Consider the following 20892-nt stretch of genomic DNA (forward strand, 5'->3'; position numbering starts at 1 on the left):
GCCTTAAGTTTCAAAATTACTTTCAAGGTCATTAAAAGCAAGGGAAAGAGGAGTCTAGGGTTAAATACAGCAAAGAGCATTAGCTTTTACCTGAAATAATGAGCTAGAACAAAAACATTATCTTCACATTATCAAGCCTCTAAGCCATCCACAGACACCAGATACACACAGCAGGAGATCAAGCTACAGTACTCCACTGAAGTGGTCCAAAAAAAGCCTCCCTGCAGAAAGGAGAGGTCACAGGTATTTTAAAGAACACAGACGCTTATGCAGGCATTCGCTGGAAGCCCTGCTCTCCCCTCCCTCCCCCCACGCCGATTAGCCTTCGGGCTGGTTGATTAGCTGGCAAACTCTTTGAAAGGGTCAGTCTGTCCAGAACTGGTATTTCCACTTGGGAAACAGCTCAGGCATGTCATATACCTGTGCTTGCCCAGCGCCACGCTCTCCGGCTGACGGCTTCGATCCCTGTTATTACTTGACACAAGAATGTCAGAGAGGTTTTGTAATCATGTAAGGCAGCCAGCAGTAAAGTTCTTGCCTGAAACACGGTATTTTATGGGGCACAACGTAACTGCATACGCTTTATAGATTTAGTTAGAACGACCTCCAAACTTCAAGCCAATTGCAGAGGTGCAGTGAATCTTTAATTGAAGTAATTTAGCTCCAGCGCTCAAACACCCAAGAGGAAAGTACTTTTGGGGGAGATGGGGGGGGCAGGCACGAGCACGTGCTGGCACACAGCAGAGGGGGGTCCGCAAGGCACGCATTAAGGCACAGCTCAACAGCGTTTTTGACAACACCGTTTTACCTCAATGAAACACACCTATTGAATTTGGGTGCGTTCCACAGTCAAGCTGCACCTAAACCTGTTTAATTGTGCTCTTACTGTATATTTTGCCACTATGGTAACTAATGCAACGTAAAGCCAATTTGCCTTTAAAAAAAAAAAAGAAAAAAAAAAGGAAGAGGATCACTGCCAGGAAACAGAGCTATTTTAAATAAACAAATACAAGATGAATGCAATTGTCATATTAACCCTCTTGTTAACTTCTGAAGTTTAAAATTACACCCTCATTACTAGTGTGTAATTGAGTATTCTCCCGGCTGTTTCCTGCATTTGAGGTTATTCAAATAGTTCATTAGCACATCAAGAACACCACACACACTAATGATACCTGATGACCCTATCTACTATTCTGGCCCGACTTTCAGAACTCACATCTCCCGCAAAAAGATAAATAAAAAAGGGGGGGAAAGAAAGAAAAAGGAGGGAAATGGGGAGCCCGCAGGGCTGAGCCGTCGGTGCTGCCGCCGAGGGAGAGCACGACAGCACCCAGGCACCACTCAAGCCCGACTCCCAGGCACGCAGTGAGTGGCCACCAGACCAGTGGCGGGGGGGTGAGGGAATTGAGGGGCAAACAAGGTGGATAACTCGCATCTGGGCTCTTTGGGTGCCTGACGAGTGAGTGTGGCTCCAGGAGCCACCCCAGGCTGGCAGTGTGCATCGGTGCCCAGCCTTGGGGAAGAAAGGAGGGGGACAGTGCAGACTACGTGGGACAGGGTGAAGGGTTGCCACTTTTTTTTTTTCTCCTTTCTTTTTTCTTTTTCCGATTACCTGTGTGGGGGAAACAATAGCAGGTGAAACTACTGTGGGTGAGGTGGTGCTTCTGTGCCCATTTGCTTCGGGGAGGAGGTGAGGCAAGGGGTCATGTTTCACTGAGACCACCACCACGGCGGGCGCAGTGGCGTCCAGGGGCTCAGCGGGGCGGCGGCAGAGTCTTTTGGGGGAGGCAGAGGGCCCGCATGCGTCACCGCCGGCCGCAGCCCCCGCTGGGAACACCGCCTCGTAGAGCGCCCGCTTGGCCGGGGCCACCGCGGCCGCTTCTGCTTTCACTGGCGCAGCATCACCATCTTTGGGCAGCACATAAGGGTTGGCAGTGGGCGGCCGGGGCCGTGGTCCACCATTGAGGGCAGAAGGGGTGTAGCAGCCCCCGCCAGCGGGGTGGAGGAGGTGGTGGTGGTGGGGAGAGGGGTGGTGGTGGGGTGGCTGCAGTCCTCCCAGCTTGGTGCCAATGCCAGCAATACTGTTGAGAGTGGCAATGGAGACGGCACCAATGCAGTGGTTGGTGTAGGTCTTGGAAAGCTTGGCCGCCTTGGAGAGCATCTGCATGCGGGTACCCAGAAGGTTCTTCCCAATGGCCTTGTTCTCGTACCAGGTTATGTCACCCTCACTGCAGTGGTCCCGTGGGCGCTGGAAGAAGGCTTTGCAGAGGGGGTTGCGTTTGGAGAGGTACTTGACAAAGCTGGCATAGGGGCAGAACTCTGTGCCAGTCTCATACATGCGGGGCAAGTTCTCCTCATCGCTGCTCTCTGCCCGCTTCTTGCTCCATGAGGATGAGCGTGACTTGTGGTAGGGCCCCAGCGCCTTGAAGTAGACGAACTTGCGTCCGTCCTCATCCACAGCCAGCCCAAAGGAGTCCTCCTCCAGCTCCCGCTGGTTCTCCCGGCCCCGGGTGCAGAAGTACATGCAGGTCTCAAACCAGACCTTGTTGAGGAGCCCGAAGGGGCTCTGGGTGCTGAAGACGCTGCACGTGTAGAGCTTGCGGAGGTCGGCGCGGGTGATGGCCTGCTTCTGCACCACCGGCCCGGCGCCCTGCTCCTCCAGCTTGCGGATGACAGCAGCCAGGGTGAGGTTGGCGGCGCGGAGCTCGGGGTCCTTGGTGAGGTCGAGGGTGCGGCAGTAGGGCGGCTCGTTGAGGTAGCGGTTGAGGGAGCTGCGGATGCTGATGAGGGAGGACTTGGAGTAGAGCTGCCCGCTCTTGGAGCGCGCCTCGGCGTAGAAGGAGCGCAGGACCCGGCAGAGCGCCCCCTTGTCCATCGTCTCGAAGTCGGGGCTCTGCGCCTTCTCGCTCAGGTACTCGCGGAAGATGCGCACGGCGTAGCGGGTGGCCAGCCGCGTGTTCTCGCTCAGCCGCGCCCGCTCCGGCCGCTGCAGCAGTAGAGCCGCCTCCAGCTCCGCGTCCTCCGCCGCCCCCCCGGGGCCACCGCCGCCGCCGCCCCCCGGGGCAGCCGCCGCGGCGCCCCCCGGGGCAGCCCCGACGCCGCTGCTGCCGCCGCCCGGCGTACGGCCCGGAGCGGGCGGCAGCGGCTCCGTCTCCTCCTCGCCGTCCCACTCCAGACCCATCTCCTCTTCCTCCTCCTCCTCGTCCAGCAGCAGCCCCCCATCGGCTCCGTCCTCCTCCTCCTCGTCCCCCGTTATCTGCACCTCCTGGATCTCATCCTCCTCCTCGCCCTCCTCCTCCTCGCCGGCGCTGCAGTAGCGGTGCGGGCGGGGGGCGACGCCGCGGCCGGACGGCCGGTCCCCCGCATTGTTCCCGCCGCCTCCACCGCGCCCGCCGCCCCCTCCGCCGCCGCCGCTCCACTCTCCGCCGCCGCCGCCGCTGCCAGGCATTCTCGCCATATTGCCGTCTCCCTGCCAGTCCTCGGGCAGGGCGCATGCGCTATATTGGACCGCAGCGCTGGAGCGCTTTTGTGTTTTAATGACCTTCAGCTACCGGGAGGCAAAGCCGGGCTCTTAAAGGGGCCGCGCTCCCAGTGGCGGCGGCGGGGAAGGGGCGGGAGGGGTTGGCATGGATGGGGAGGAGGCTGAGACGCGCTACGGGGGTACCGCGGGGAAGGGAGCGGTACTTACCGCGCCCGCCGCTCACCTCGGGTCCGTCCCGTCGAGCAGCGCTCACGGGCGCCGGGCGCGGCGGGGGACCTCGGGGCAGGTGCGCCCCTGGCCGGAGGGATCCCTCCGCCACCCCCGGCGCCCGTCCCACCTCCCCATTCCCGAAATAGAAAGCACTCCGTGTGCGGAGCGGCTCTTTCATCAGGGATGGACCGCCACCGAGCAGCTGCGACGCCTCGCACCTCCTCATTCCACAGTAACTTAAAAGCATAGACCCCCCCAAAAAAACACAAAAAAAAACAAAACAAAAAAAAAAATCCAAACCGGAGAAGCGAAACAAAACAAACAAAAATACCAAACACCCAAAAGACTCAGACTGTGCTTGTCCACAGCACGGCTCAGACCTCGATAGGATGCTGCCGGGGAGCGGGCGGAGGACCCGGCCCCGTTCCCCGCCTGTCGTACCGCCGCGGCATCGCCTGCCGCCAACCTCGCACCTTTAGTCGGGCGCCTGGATTTCGGTCGAGGGGCTCGGGAGGAGGCGGACGCTCGGGGCTTTGCATCCGTGCGGCTTGGAGTCCGCCCGGGAAGAGCCAGTTAGTAGTCGCGGCGCTCGCTTGGCTTGCGGGAGCGCCGGCGAGGTTGGCTGCGGAGAGGGAGAAATAAGGACTCGGGGGCTGACGGGCGCTCCGGGCCGCCCTCTCACTCTCTGGGGCTGCCGACCTAAGGGCAGCCGGAGGGCCCTCGGCCCCCCCGTGCCGCCGCTGCCTCCCGACGCTCCTGGGCTCTGCTCAGCTGCCCTCCTCAGCGACGGGGCAAACCCCGAAGGGGTTCCCGCAACCGCGCCGCGGTGCGGAGCTCCCTGACCCAATAAGGCCACTTTGCGGGGGCTTTGGCAGAGGGGAGCCCCGAAGCAGCCCAGCGCGGGCGGGGGCGCGGAACTCTGGCTCAGCTCTCCCCCGCCGGCTCCGCGCCCCCCGCCCCGTGCGCGCCGGCGGGGCGCTCCGTACCGCCGCCCGGCTCTCCCCCGGGGAGCTCGGCTGGCTGCACACTGCCTTACCCTTCCTTCCCTGGAAGGGTCCTTGGCCAGGCTGGGCTCGGGCAGGAATGAGGGCATAAGCCTACGGCCGCGCGCCGCGGGGAGAGGGAGCCTGTCCCACTCGGGACGCGACAGGAGGGGACGAAGCGGCTCCCTGCCGGTAGCACCCTCACTACCCAAACCAAACTACCCCGCGGAGCTCCCCATGCCACTTAGCCGGGCGATTTCTTTTATTTGGTACGTTTAAATAAATATTCATTACGACTGCTGGCTACACCTGAAATTATAGCCCTAATTGTAGAGCTGCTGGCCTGAGTTACCACATTTGCTGCTTACTCATCCGTAGGCAATTGTTCAGCGCCGGGCCCCAGCCGTGGGGGCAGTTACCTCTGGGGGGGCTCGGTGTCTGCTGGTGCTGGGCAGCGCCGAGCGCCGTGACCGAGACCGACGGCCAGGGACGGGGCGTCCGGGGCAGCCTCAGCTCTCTCCGTTCGGAGAAACGTGGGATCCCAAAGAAGGGATGCCCAAACTGTTGAGCAACTTAGGCCAGTTTGAAATAAATAAGCAATGCGGGAAGAGAGTCTGCCACTCCCGGGAAATAATTGAAGAGAAACCCGGCACAGTTACATTGATGTAAGCCTGGAGTAATTACGTGGAGGTCAAAGTTGTTGCACACACTACAGAAGTTGTGCTCGCTCTGTAGTTTGGGAGCGGGTTATATTCTCTGTTAGGTCGATGGCAGATATGTAAAATTCTGGAAATTTTGTTTTCCTATGCATGTAAAGAGGATATAAATAAGGTGGTTTTTTTCCCCGCCCTACTCTATCTGCAACCCAATTCTGAAACAGAATCTCAGAGACCTTCCCATGAGATGGACCAGATGCTGAAACAGATAGCGAAAAGGAACAAGACCTTGCAGTTAAGATCTAAATGCCCCAGACAGGGTCCTTTTAGGGGCTATTACAACCTATGCTAGAATACAGAGAACTGCAGGGCTTGCAGCATACACGTTTTCTAGAGAGATTGTTTTTTTCCTTTATTGCTCCCATAAATGCTAAAAGTTACACGATTGACATTTACCTTTGATCTTGATTCTGTCTAAAGATTGTAGAAGAGATGAAGCCCCCTTTTTTAAGACCTTTTCAGAGCCATATGAGTGCAAACAGTAGTTGAATATTTTTTAACTTTAAAAAAAGATGAACACCAGGTTGACAGCTTCTGTACTTGGATGTTCATTTAATCACCATTTTCTGATTACAGGAGGTGAACTATGTTGACAGACTTGGAGAAGAATATGCTGCCCAGTATACTAATAGTAAGTATAAAGGACATAAAGAACTCACAGTTAGGTTGGAGGGGAAAAATGTATACGGAGCATCCATATTACGCACATCAACTGGAAGCACCTCAGCAGCCAAGGGGAATTCAGAGTAGCAAGTGAGGTGTTTAGAGTGCTGCAGTTGCTATAATTGGGAAGATACACACAGAAGGTATATATACACCTGTATGACCTATACATGTAAGTTAATCACACACATGTTAACTTATCTATCTGTTTACATTCCTAAAAATAACATTTAGCCTAGTCAGTTGTATTCCAGAAGTTTAAATCCTATTGTTCAAGCTCTCAAGTTAGATAAGGTAATCAAACTGCATTCCATAACTGCCAGAGTTGCACAAGGTTGTCTAATGTGAGTTGGCATGTAACATTAAATTTACATCTACTCCACCCTCCACATCACTAATCAGAGGTTTATTCCGATGAGAGCTCTGTGCAGGCATAGACAACATTCTGCATTCTCCCCTAGGACTCAAGATTTGAGGCTGATTCTCATATAGGTCCCGTCCGCATTTGGAGAATATTTTATTACTGCTGTCAGTAAAGAAGATGTAACACCCACAAAACACTAATAATAGACTGGCCTCGCTAAGGATTATCCTTCCTTGTGCATACTTGAAGATCAGTTCATATGCCACAGAATTAGCATCCCAGGTTAAAAAAACAAAACCAAAAAACCTTCTCCAGGAATTAGTTGGTTTATAATGAAGGTAGTTCTCGTTACCACATTTTAGTACTCCTGTAGCCTCTCTAAGTGGTTATTTCACTTACAGCCACCTAAACCTTCATGGCTTGGTGTGTCTTGGTAGGTGTTTCATCATGAGGCTTCACTACAAACTAAACTGAAATACTCCCCAAAAAACAAAAAAGAAAATCCACTGGGCATGTTGCTTCTCAGGATTCAGTATAGGCATCTAAAAAAGATTTTTTAAAAAACGTTGTTTAAAACAAGCTTCCGTGGGTTAACCCTAAGGCTGACCACCTGGCATCTTTTTAAGAAAATAACTTTTTCTCCACGTACGCTTTTACTTTTAGTTTAAATGTAATAAACATGTTCTTAAAATGTCTTAATATGTTTTCTAAACACAAGATGTTTTCACTGTAGAGGCAGGCTATGTGGAAATTAGTATGAGAAATCCATATTGACACTACAGAACTAGAAGGCAAATAACACTTGGGACTCTTGGAAAATTCAGTTAGGGAAAAAGCATGTCCTAGAAATCCTTCTCCCACCCAGAAACATGCAGTTTTGAGATAAGCTTTTCTAGCATTTCAGAACTGTCACTTCAAATGCTAATTCTGTTTTTATTTTACTCTTTCACTTGTGCATGTGATATTTCTAGTTGTTTCATTACTTCTTCATATGACAGCTAATGCTGACATATAATGTACTCAACAGATTTTAAATCTCCTTTATTTTACCTTTTTTTTCCTTTTTTTTTAGCCTCTCTTGGCATGGCAAACGGCTTCATATAACTCAACAAAGGAGACATTGATTTAGTAAAGTGAGGATGTATCCATCAGCGCTAAGTTGCAGCTGTTCATAATGAATTTTAAAATACAAAAGCTATTTCACCTCTTAGATTGTCATATTATGAAATGTTACCAGTAGTTGCGGATATCAGAGCACCAGCTACTACCAAAACGTTGTGAAATGTGAAGGCAGCATCAAGCCAGCCCCCTTGCAAAGCTCTTTGGTGCCAATCGAAAGCGTATTTCCCAAGTACGCTCCCATTTTTTTCCCCCCACAGGTATTTGCCGTTACTCACTCGACTGCTGCTTTTTTTTTTTTTTTCTTTTACAAAAGCAATATTTTGCTGCTGAGGCCACGCTTTGTTTCCCGATTGCTCCGTTTTCAAAATAAACCAGAGAAAACCTGAGTCATCATCTTTGTAAGAAAGCACATGTCCAGTGCTTGGCAAATTAAAAGGCAAGACTTTGTGAATTACCGTTATTTTCGGTGTCAAGCAGCTGAAGCATTTTTTGCTTCCAAAAATGTAGAAGAGCTACATTGTCAGACAGCTTGGAGAGAGGCAGGTAATAAATTGCATTGTGCTGCATAAAGGTTTTAAGGGTCTTTTAAAGTGTGCTGGAGGTAAGTTGCCAGGAGATATATTAATATTTTTATTTAGCTGTATTTCAGTTTATGTTTATCTTTGCTTCTGTGGTGATGAGGGCACTTGAAACAAATTGGCTGGTCTGTGTGGCACAGTGGTAGCTGGTTATAGTTGCTCTAGCAGTTGTTTGATCATTTCTATGAACTGCTGATACCAAGAAACTCAGTGTGTTAGTGGCATAATGTTTATTCTCCATGGACAGAAAAAGCTCTTTCCATCCAGGCTCATAATTGGTCACTTTTTATTTCTTCTCAACTGAGTCCATAAATTCCACGTGGAGGTGAGGGGAATTTAGAAAGACCAAGCCAGAAACTCAAGAAAGGGAGCTCCAAAGAGAGAGATCCCCGTGAAACCACAAAGCCTTGTTTATAGGTGCTGTAGGTCTAAGTTTTCACTTCGCACAGCGTTTTTAGTACTATGTAATAGAGCATAACTTAATGCAGTATTGGACGCAGAGTTCTTGAAATCCTATTTCCTGATCTTAATCTTCCAATAAAAGTTTATTTTGAGCTAAAAGTTCAGGCTGGAAGTCACCCTGGGCTGGATGAGGTCTAGAAATGCAGGGAGGGAAGAGAGGTTATGTGACAACAAGATCTGGCTAAGAAAACTTCTTAAACATTCCTTTAAGAAAAAAGGAAGGAAAAAACTGAATCCAAACAAAAATGTAATGTCATGAGACTCTGAAGAAGTGCACTTTCCAACTTTCTTCTGTACTGTATGGATTTTATTTTGGTTCCTTTTACCATCCCCATTGCATGTTCTGAGGTTTCTGTGTTGCCATGAGGTGTGCTTTGCACTTGTTCCTATGCAGGGCCAGAGGTAGGGCTTTACACCCCACAAAACTTATTCATACCAGGCTTTTCTCAGAGCTCAGGGTCCTCAAGACATAGGGCAATAGCTGGCCTTCAGCCCAGCCTGAAAAAGGGAATCTTCCTCTGGCCCTTGACTAGTGGCTTTAAAGCCTCTTTATACCATGAATTCACTGTCAATATACTTTTGTTTTGACTTAGTGACTGAAATAAACTGATTATTCCCCTTTTCCACCAGTATTATGTCTGTGTCATCATGAATTTGGAAATTCCCTTTCAGGTATTTATGTAGCAAAAACCCCAGCACCAATGGTCTGTCTTCTTGGATTTTCTTTTCTGAATTGAGTTATCTCAGCCGGGTTGACATAAACCCAGTTAAAGCAACTTTAAAATTGTGTGAGTTCAAAGGAAGCCCACAGAGGGTATAACCGTACTGGTAAACAGCATCAGAGCCCCACTCAAGCTGTCACCCAGACCTACCTTTCCACTGCTGTTGAATTGTTACACTAACTTGTAAAGCAGTGCTTGAGTAGAAGGGAATAAATTCATAGGTCTTGTGAAAGAAGAGTACAGTGATAAAAAAAGTATATAATGTTTACTGCCAGGATCCCCCACATCCTTTATCAGCATGATTTGATTCATACCAAGAAAAAAGTTGTAAAACACACAGCAGAATATTAAAAAATATTTTGCTTTATGCAAAAGCATTTGCATGAAGTAATGTTGCCACTGTATCTGATTTCAGGTGAAAACTGGGGAAAAAGCTCCAGGATATTGTCAGGACTTTCATTTAAGGTTTAAAGCCAGAAGCCATGGAGGACCTTTCAGGTCTCTTTGCAGTTTGCACCCGTATTTTGCTGTATATTAAGTTATAGAGGGTAAAGCCTGGAAAAGTAGAAAAACTGAAATGATTCGGAGAAAATATAAAGAAAACTTACAAAGTTTAGTGAAAAAGGCTAGATGCATTGGATGTACTTCTCTTGGTTTTTCAACATCAGAAAATACAACATTAAAAATACCTTCTTACAGATGGTAACCATCAGTATTTTGTTATAGTTTGGCATAAAAACCCCCCAAACAAACCACTTCTGCAACTGTTGAGAATGCTTAAGTATAAAGCTTTTTCATCCATCCCTGAGTTGTACTGTGCTTTGAATAGCTTTGCCTTTTTCTATCCATGAAAAGTTGAGCTGGACTTGAATAGAAGTTTTCTTATTTGATGATAAAGGCTAAAATTCAGTTTCTTTTCCCAGAACTAAAAGTGTCATCAAATAAATAATTTTAAAAATCCTAGAGCCAACACTTTGCACGTTCACGGACTCAATTATTTAAATACAAGCAGGTTGTTATTTGTTAGTAAAGACCCTGCTTTTAGGAGCAATAAGCATTGTTAAAATAAGCAACAAACAAATTATAAGTTCTTCTTTTGCCTTGGACGAAACAAGGTCACATTTGCAATTTGCAGTGCATGATCTCTCCATTAGCAATCTTGGCAAAGGTTTATCAAATTATTCTGAATAATTTCCTCCAAGTCAGGAGTGTGTCACTTGGCCTGTTGTGGACCTGTCCCTACAGTTTACTCTGCTGTTTACCTGTGAATTGTCAGACTCATTCTTGCTGATTAGTGTCAAAGCAAAAAAAAAAAAAGGCAGTTTTTAAAATCAAAGCTTCAGTGTGGAAGGATATAAAGTGTGAAATCCAGACCCATTGCTTTCATTCTGGCTTTAGTGATCACAGAAACCTGCTGTAGGGCAGGACTAATCTGCCAGAAAATTATTATTGAGCCCTGGTAACTCAGATATATGTGCAGACTTGAAAATGTTGTTCTTTGTGCCAACTCCAGGTCCTACAAGAACCTCACATGGTATCCTCCACCTGGCTCAGAAATATGCTGCATTCCACCATAAAGAGGAGGAAGCTTGTTAATTCCCAGGCAGCTGTGAACAATTTAATCTCTTTCCAAACAGCCCAGCATCCTATTCCAATTGCGAGTTTCTTGGGGGTTGGATAGTTTGAAGAGCTGGTGAGAGATAACAGGGCCTTTCTTTCAAGATCATTTCTATGGGTTTGGCCTTGACAGTAGCCTCTTGATAACAGGGTTGCCAAATCTCACAGCCTCGTGATATTTTATGGGTTTGGAGTTTCCTCCTCCAAGTGCTGGAACAGAGGGGTCGAAAATTAGTCTTTGGAAGACAACTCTGAAACTCTGTAAAAACTTGGAAATCAGGTGGAGAACCACAGTTTTGTAATTTTAGGAAGACGAAATCCTTGTGATTTTTAAGATATGATTACGATTTTATTCTGAAGACAGGTGGTTGGAACTCCTGGGATTTCCCAGATAAACTCACCTCTGAGAACTGAGCTGGTAACTTAAATTGGTTTTCTGGAACAAGTCTCTACTGACTTCTTTACCTCATCTAATTTCTTTATCAAAAAATCACCATCCAAATCCTACACAAACCATTTTTGCTACCTCATTGGCAATATGTTTAGAAGAGTCAAAGAATCACCAAGAACTATTTCAAGAAATTCATATCCAGATTTGAGTTCTCAGAACTAAAAGCTTTGTTTTGATTATTAGAAGGTCTCTGCATTCAAAAATTGTTGTACAGGTATTTTAAGCCAGCTGTACTTTTAAACAGGCTTGCACCTGATATGGTTTCCATGGGAGTTGCTTGGTGCTTAGGCATTTGCAAACATGGCTGCTTATGTAGATAATTAAATTAGAGTTAGTGAACACGGTGTTCTTCTGAACGGCTGACCTTTGGCGTTTCTTGCACATTGTAGAAGAGTGAAGGGAAATACATTCTGTCTGTGCTTTACATTTTCTGTACTGCATTTTTTTTTTCTCTAAAACTAGCTAGATGTGACTGTGACCTTCTGGATACTTTACCAAAATCTCCCACAATTTCACTGCATTTTCAGCAGTTACACTTGGATTGTTCTGCACAGCTCTAGACAGGGCATTTAATCAGCTTAGTTCTTCTATTTTCACTGGAGTTCTCAAATTTTAAAGCTTTTCTTTTGTGCAGCAAGATATACTGGGTTTGGCTTACACTAAAATGTTTAGTAATATTCCCTAAGAACTAGTTTTATTCCATCAGAAAGTAGCGGTGTTTAAGTACTTAGGAATCTCAGTCATATCTAAGTGGAGAGGCAGAATTACAGGAGTTCTGTTTGTGAAGCTAAAGGGATCAAAGTATCTGGAACAATTTGTAGTGGTTTTTGGGGACAGGCAGTCTTTCTGAAAGGAAGTTATAGATTCATTTTGTTAACCCATTGCTTCAAATGAGTTTGTCAGATCCCAAACAGGGAGGGACAGGATTTTGGCTTCTAAATTTCAGTTTGGCCACTAGTGCCTGGGCTAATTAGGGCCGACTAGAGAAAACCCCACACTCTGCTGAATAAACTAGAAAAATCCCGATGTCCTACTGAGGTCAGCAGCACTAATTAGCATCCACAGACAGAAACCTACCTGGTGTGCTTCCTGTTCATATCCAAAATTATACCAAAAAATTATTCTGGTGCTATATCATGACAGAAACACATGGTGGGATGCTCATGGGCTAGCCTGTCCACCTGGGACTTTTATAGTCATTCTCACTTACTGGGGTTGCTGTAATATTTTTGTATGGAGGATACAAGCCCAGAGGCTTTTTGTCTGCTCAACAGAACAAGTTTGACCCTTGCAGGGGTACCTGTCTGCCTGGCTTTTAAGCTGTGTGAGGTCCAAGAAGCCCTGGTACTGTTTTAGAAAGTCAGGCTGAGAGTTCCAGCCCTTGGCAGTAGTACCAGCAACACACAGAAGCTACAAACTACCTCCATTTGGGGCAACTCTGTCAGGTCTCAATTTCTTCATGTTTTTTGGCCACAAACTCTGAATTTGCATGAAGGTTCTTCCTAATTCCATGGACAAATGCCACTACTCCACTTCTCCGTCCTGCTCAGAAGGACAGGATGCTGAATTCTGGTTTTGTGCATGCTCTCTGAAGGACCATCTTTATCTAGAAGGACCTCTTTATCTAGAGCTGCGTGACTGTTGTTAAAACAACAAATATACCTAAACGTAATACTTTTCAGTATTTTTGGATATTTTGTAATACCTGAAAGCTTATAGTGTTTTTACTTTTTATCTGCTAGTCAATAGAAGAATTTTGAAATAAAGAAATAAGAAGAGCTTTCACCTTCTGAACATTTCCAAAAAGTAAAGCAACATTTTTCATCACAATTTGAACATAAGCACTATGGTATTTGTATTAGGCAAGTCTCCTCCACATAGTACATCAGTAATAATACATTTTTTAATGAAAGGTTGTAAATATTGGCCCTAGAGTAGTAGTTTCTCAAAGTCCTATGCATAAGTGATTATTTTAATAGGTAGTAGGCAAGCAATTGCTTGCCTATATGAAAGGCTTACCCTTCATTTTAACCTCAGAGAGAGAATCATTCCTTTCAATTTGTTCTGTGTTGCAGAAAGGACATGAAACAAACAGAAAATGTTGTGAATGTTCTACAACTTAGATTTTCAACCAGAATAAAAAAAACCAAATGAAAGCAAAAAATCACTTAAGCTGAAAACATACTAATGTAAATAAGTAAACAAACAAAAGAAGTTAATAAAACTTCTGGCTTGGATGACATAAGAGCTTTACACAGTACTAAAAGTGTGTGTAAAATGTCACAAAAACAGTAGGCAGAAATGGGCAGTAATTGTATTGGCATAACCAGTTTGAAGACATTTGGCTGGATAATGAAGAGGAAACATTTGTCATGTGGAAATTCCCTATTATTACAAAGCACCTTTTACCTAATCCTGCAAAGTGCTTTAAGAACAACTCCAAAAGCAAGAAAACAGAAACCCCTGAATCTAAGACCACTGGTTGCACCTGTTCTTTGTGCCACCAAGCATGAAGAACATCCTTCTGTTCTGGGCTGACATTGCCTGGGTTGACTCTACTGAATCTGCCAACAGAGTAAGGCTTAGCAAATAGACTGGGAAAAGGAGAATTCAGCCTCATCTGTTTGCAGTCATCTGAGAGTTTCTGGTGATCCATGCCACTCTGTTTGTGCTCACTGCAAAATGTATACACCTTGGGGGAAAATATTAGTAATCTGGGCACAAGAGCTAAAAACATTCCGGTAGAATAATCTGCATCACATATTTGGCTTAGTTTCCTCATGGAAGAAATAGGAAGCCCCCTTGCTCTCTGTAGTCAACCATCATTCAACTTACTATCATATTTTTAAAGGACATTTTCAGTAAACAGCAAGAATGCCAAGACTGCTGCTATGCCCCAATGATATATGTGAGACCTTAATCTTCCCTTGTTAATATAGAGCTCAGGGTCATGAAGATTTTCTAGGAGAGAGCAGGAACTCTAGAAAATCTCCCACTACATTAGCAAAACCAGCAATATTGAGGGGAACTCATCTTGGAATCATGACAACCAGTATGACACATAATAACTTGCGAAGTCATAACAGAGAGAAATAAAATTTCACCATTGACATTCCTTTTGATTAAAGACCTCTCCCCACCCAAAAAAAGAAAAATAAAAGAAAACAGAAATCCAGACCAAACAGATGGCTCTTTCCTCCATTAGCAAGCATCCTGTCTTGCTTCTTTTGAACCACTGCCACAGCTGTATCAGAAAAGATTTGATACCAGGATGGGCTGGGTTAACTAAGCCAAATAAGATGGAACAATAGTGAATTATATGAAAAGTTGAAGGACTGGAGTTGGACTACAAAAGAATATTTTCCTCCAACAATCCCTGTGTGCCCTCTAATTTTGTTGGCAATTAGCCAAACCCTTAGAGCCCTAAAGCCATCCTGTTGTCAAACTGTGTGCAATTCATCCTAAACTTTGCTGAGAGGAGCATTTAACAGAGGAAGATGTGGTCTGGCTGCCTGCAGTTTTCTCCCATCAGCAGACGCAGTGGATAGAAAGAGTCGCTGTGGGAGCATTCCTATAGCCCTGATCCATCAACGATCCTTTGGCACATATAGGCATATTCAGGAGCTCTATACCCAAAACAGGTGAATGATTCTCAGTAGCACAGCTAAATTTGAACTCTGCTGTCCTAGTGAAGGGCAGTGGTAGAGATGGTTCAGGGCAAGAGCACATTTGACACAGAAAAGAGAGGTGACAGAGACACAAAAATGATGCTGTAAAACCAGATTTCCTTCATCCCACAGCTGACAAGAGGTGGGATCTGACTTTTTTCCTCTCCCAGCAATGACTCTCCCTTGGTTAAGGCAGCAGCAGGAGCAAGGCTCATTTCTAGAGCTCTGGCACAGGTGACATAGAACTGGGGCCAGAGCTGATTTGTTCAAGGCAATCTGCTGCCCTCAGCAGCCTCTGTGTTGCTAGAGCCTCAGGTCAGCTCTGTTCAAAACCTCCAGCAACCTTCTCTCAAATCAAACTCCTGAAGTCATGGGCAAAGCTAAGTAAATTTGCTGTGCCTGCAGAGACAAGAGAGGATTTCTCCTGGGACACTGAAAAGGACTCTAGGCAGTGGTGCCAAGCAACACATATCTTGCAGTTCCCTTCAGCAGACTTGGTCACTTCACCCCAAGGGTGAACAAAAGTGAACAAAAAGTTGGGTTTTGAGACAGGTTCTCACATTTTCATAACCCCCAAAGAGGTACAAAATATACTAGTTTTTCTTTCTTCACTCCAATCAAAAGAAACTGTGGAGAAATTTATCTTTGATGTCACTCTTGACAGTGCAGACTTGAATTGGTAAAACTGGCTGATAAATGTCCTGGGCCTGGTACTTTTCTTTCTGCTGTTATTCTTCTATGAGAAACTCCCTAGTTTTTCCCCTTTCCCTTCTGCATCACACCCAGGTAATGGAAATGCTGCACATCAGTCCCAGCTTGGACAATACTTCTCTCCTCATCCATCCTCCACTCTCTCCTTCACCACGCCATGCTATCTTTCATACCCTCTCCTTCACCACCTGCCCTTCCTTTGAAAATCAGCAGAGTTACATGCCCAGCTGACTTAACTGTTTCCTAGATTCCTGTTAGTGGGGATTGGAAAGATGAAAGACACTGAAAAGTAGTGCAGAAAATACACTAAGTTGATAAGCGAAGCTACCCTGAACATCTCTTCTACAATCTCCTCCTTCTGCTTTATCTCTTCTCATTTGCAATCCCTTGGAAACCAGCAGGAAAAAAAATGCATGGCTGTCAGCTTCAAAGCAGAAAAGAAAAACCACTTCCTCTCTGAGTTGTGATTGTATCTCAGGATGGATGACTTCCCACACTTCTCTGGGAGAATCCCTGGCTGCTCCATTGTTCCTATGGGGCCACACAAACAGCTGAACAAGCAGCGGTAATATCTGTGGGAAAGACAGGATGGTCCTCCCCCTCTTTCTCAAAGTTCCTCCATTTTTGTATAACCCTGCCTGCCTCTTCAGGAGGTTCCAGCTCCTCACCTTGGGCACATGGTGGCAAACAACTGTGATGCTCTACTCAAGGTAGAACCAAGCGCTGCTGTCCTGCCAGTACTGATTTCACCAGCCATGTGTGGTGTGAATCTCTGTGACTTCAGCCACGCGTTCTTGCTAGTGTTTGGGTAGAACAGTGCCCAGTCCTTGCCGATCTCAAGTATTCATGACCACATGATGTTCCAAAATAAAGCAAGAAAAAGGAGAAAAAGCCTGAATTATTTTTTAAACAGTGTATTCATTGAACTTCTGGTTTTGAGTTTTCAGATTGCAATAATTTTCAAGTCCTGTTCTACCTTCCCATGTACTACTTCTCTATCCATTTATCTTCCATCACAAACATAAAAGCTGATTGTTTTTCCCTTTGAAATCCAGGAATCTCTTCATTCCTGGATATGAGGCACTGGGAAATATACTGGAAGGTGAGGGAAGAGGCTTGGTAACCCAAGAAAGAATGAAATAAACTAGTCATTTCCTTTCCAAGCATTAACCTCCACACCCTAGAGTTAGTGGTCTTTATAACAGCCTGGTCAAACAGAAAAAGACACAGAAAAGCAGCGGAGAAAGGTCCTATGTTTCCAAACTGATGCACGGACAAGGTGCCAAATGATTGCATTTCGTTCATTTGCCACAAACTGGGTTAGCTTTGAGCTTGAAGGGGAACGAATAGCAGGTTTTTAAGTACTGCTTCTGGGTCTGGCATCAACATTTCTGTTGCCATAATGAGTCAGACATCAGAGGCAATATACATGAAAGGATGCAGGCCAATGCCTAGGCAAACAGAAGTGGGAAAGGAGGACTGAAAAATAACTGCATGTGGCAGGGAAGAAGGAGTCCATCCTTGCAAATGTTTTGAAATTATAACCTTAATTTCCTCCATTTTAGCAAATAAAGTCACTTCAAAATAAAACCAACAAAAACACCCAAATAAACAAAAAGCCCCAAACCCTCTAGAATTCTGGGCAAGGTTAATTTGCTAGAGGCAGAGTTTGTTCTGTTAATTGCCATTTGCCATGTACCAAAGCCACAGTCCCCAAATGCTCTTGCACGTTTCCCATCAGGCAAGCACACACACGATTAAGAACATTTGAGCAATCATCCTTAGAACTGTGAAAAATATAAACCCTTAAATGAAGGGAAATCAGTCTTCTGAGCCACAGAAACCACGGCCTTAGATGCCCCTTCCCCTTGCCATCTACCAGGGCTCCTGAAGGGCTGTTGCATGACAGGGGGTAGATAACTGGCTCTGGGGACAGACTATGAAATGGAAAGTGCATTGATGGAAAACATTTCAAACTCTGACTGGGGGCTCCACTGGGAATTCAGAGCAGTCCAGAGACACATATTTGGCACTTCTCAGCTATCTCAGCTGACAAGTAACTCCCCGATTTGCTATTTGCTGCCTTACACTTCCATTGCTTTTTCTCCTTCCAATATATTTTCAGAACTTCTCCTCTGCCTCCTCTTTCAACTTGTATCAGTATGACTTGATATGCATTGCCCAGTGCTCTTTACTTTTCCTTGTTCTCTCCAACACTTTATCAAACATAACTGTCACAAAGAAAATATTTACTACAAGAAGTTACAGCGATCTGCTAATCAACTAGTACAAAATGATCAACAACAGAACTCTAAAAGACCTCCCATGTCCCTTCCTGTCCTCTGTTACTAGGCTTCCTTTACTATATCAGGGCTTGTCTACTCTTGACAGTTTTACTAATGTGACTGATTAATGGAAAAGTTTTCGTTTTATTTTGATCAACAATTGTACTGATAGAGTCTCATCACTGTTAGCACAGTTGCATTGCTGTGAAGATGACCTACATGAGCCACCTCTCTGATGCAAACCCCACCACCCAACTGCTGTGCAGCTACAAGTGGGCATCACCACTTTGATCTTGGTCAGATCACAGAAGCTGCCCTCCATCTTAGGAATTAGACCAACATACTGCCAACTTTTGTCTTACAAAATTGTGTGTCATAAAAAACCTTTACTAAAGCACACAGAATTCAATACTCATGTATAAAAATCTCTGGTATCTCCATTTCTACATGTTAGACAGTGTAGATGCAATACAAACCAAAACAGTGAGGTCACTGCTCCAACAGGAACATAGTAATGAGGTCCAATATCTACAAAGAACTTGCATTAACATGTTATTGTTCTGGAGTCAGTTAGCAATTAACATGCCTTATGGACATAGTATCAGGATTTCTCAAAAATGCAGGGATACACAGATATATTGTAGGGATTTTGAGACAGATTATATTCTTTACCACTTACTTAGTGGTAAAAAGCAAAGATCTTACAGAATATTGTATACAATTCCTGACTTTTCTGCCAAGATCCAGCTATCACATTACACATAGTGCCTTGGTATTTCAGGCCATGCCTGCCTTGTGTGATCCCACACATGTGCTGAAAATAAAGAGAACGTGATAAGGCAGCAGGAACATGATTAAGCTTTGATCTGAAGATAAATTCTGACTCTCTTATGCTGCTGAGAGTTTGTGGGCACTAAAGAGAACATGGTAAGTTTGCTCAGGAAATTAAAGGTTTGACATTAATACAAGTCACCCAACACTGGAGTCTTCCATACAGCCCATCTACAATAAAACCATTTCCCCACTAATTAGATTAAGAGCCAGCATGGGTATGCTGCTTCTTCTACTGCCACATTTTCTTTAGCACTTAATGATCTAATCACATTCTCCTTTTTCTACAGGGCCTTTGCCTCATTCAGTGCCCAGGATGGATGCGACTCATTGAATAGGCATCTGTAGTCTGACAGTTTGTTTGCAGATCTGCCTGGAGCTGAAGATATATCCTTTGATTATATCCCTGGCTCTGCCACAAAGTTCCTATGTTAGAATACTGGACTAGTCACTTAAACCAAACAAAGCGGGCACGAAGACCCTCTTTTTTATGCTGTGGGCACCTGACTATAATCATTTGTGATCTCATTTGTGAAAGAGGTAAAAGCTCATTGCATGCAACTGAAGCAGAATGCTCAAAAAATGTTAAATATTCTGAAAAAGACAGACACTCAGCAATTAAAACTTAAAATTAGTAAAACAGTTTCATCCATGATCTCCCTGGACTTCCTTTCCTGCATGCAAAATACTTCTTCCAGCATAGGGACAATGTGACAGTTACAGGTGCAAGTCTGGGTAAAGGTATTTTTGAGGTTTCAAATCCCCAATAGGACAAAAGGAAAACCATTTTTAGTTTGGAGGGGAGGACCTCTCATACAGCTTCCAGGTGTTCAGGCTTTCCTATGTAATTGCTCAAATCAGAAGACTTTTGTTACTTCTAGGTCATTTGTACACTCAGTTTAACTGAAAAACCTTTCCCCTTCACGAGTTCTAGCAGAAAGCTTCAGTTTTGACACAGCTTTTCTTATCAGACAACTGTTTTGTACACATTTCCTATCTGAACTGCTCAGACTATGGCAGAAGTCCCTCGCATGAGTGTGCCAGTCCCATTGAGCAAGTTTCTGTTTCCAAAGGTTTTTGCTCTGGGTGAAGTCAAACTAGGCTTGCAAAGGCCCATCTGAAGTTCATCTGAACTCTTCTATACCAACTATGGATGCTCCACAGTTCCAGGGGAACTCACCTGGCTCAGGTCATTGTGACCAATTTCCTTGGTAAGTCCAGTAGCTCTGAGCCATCTATCCAACACGCAAGGCGTCAGACCCACAGCAGTCGATGGATACAACATATAAACCATTTGAATGAAGGTACCGCCTATGTAATGTCAAATGTAAATGTCAAAGCTTTACACCTTCTTCACATACATACATCCGTGTCCATGCTACATCAGGATCTCTCCATCTTTCAGGAACAGACAATCTCTCAGAAGAGAGGTCACCTGTCCTTCAAGGCTGATGTCTAAGGCCGTCAAGGAGCACTTTAAGCAGCCCTGTTTACTAGGCACTACAAAAGCAGGTGTAATCAAACTCTTCCAAGGAGAGGAGACACTCATCTCATCCCTCTTGGACTCCAGCCAGGTATTTCTGTATCCTTTTTCTGCAAATCTTCCCACCCATGGAAGACAACAAAATTTAGGCAAGACTATTAAAAGAGATGGAAAGATTTCAGGAGGTTGTGGCAGCGACTACAGGCTTTGCTGTCTGGTCATGTGCACATCACTTCTAACAGGGATCAGTGCAATCTGGCATTTAAATAATGTTACCGTGGGAGCGGTTCTTTTCTGCAGCATGCTACAGTTTCGTGTGCAGTGTCAAATTTGGTATCATTTTGACATCTGGTCTGTGGCACTCATCCATCTGTTGTAACTGAGTAGGTGTTGGGTGGGGTTGGCAGGAGAGGCTTGTTTAAGTGTTTGTTTTCATCCTGTAGAGGAACGGCAGAGCTAGCTTAGTAATTAATTGAATACTCATCTTAAAAAAAAAACAGTGTGTGCTAATATTCTAAAGAAGTGGTGAATAAGGCAGTTGG

General features: G+C 45.3%; 1 protein-coding gene across 4 annotated transcripts in view; it reads right to left on the reverse strand.

Moving 5' to 3' along the window:
- Positions 1-4488, reverse strand: part of KCTD1 (potassium channel tetramerization domain containing 1) — a 68399-nt gene extending 63911 nt beyond the window's left edge. The window contains exon 1 of one of the 4 annotated variants that reach the window (XM_027745995.2): positions 4168-4488. In XM_027745995.2, coding sequence (XP_027601796.1) covers positions 4168-4233 — 66 coding nt within the window. In that variant the 5' untranslated portion in view covers positions 4234-4488. Of the gene's footprint in view, positions 1-1615; positions 3490-3691; positions 3768-4074; positions 4142-4167 lie in introns of those variants that run through there. The other 3 variants (XM_039383713.1, XM_039383714.1, XM_039383712.1) reach the window with 3 other exon arrangements.
- Between the last annotated feature and the right edge of the window lie 16404 nt (positions 4489-20892).

This window comes from Pipra filicauda, unplaced genomic scaffold, assembly GCF_003945595.2.
Source record: "Pipra filicauda isolate LSUMZ 115617 unplaced genomic scaffold, ASM394559v2 scaffold320_size837821_pilon, whole genome shotgun sequence".
NCBI lineage: Eukaryota > Metazoa > Chordata > Aves > Passeriformes > Pipridae > Pipra > Pipra filicauda.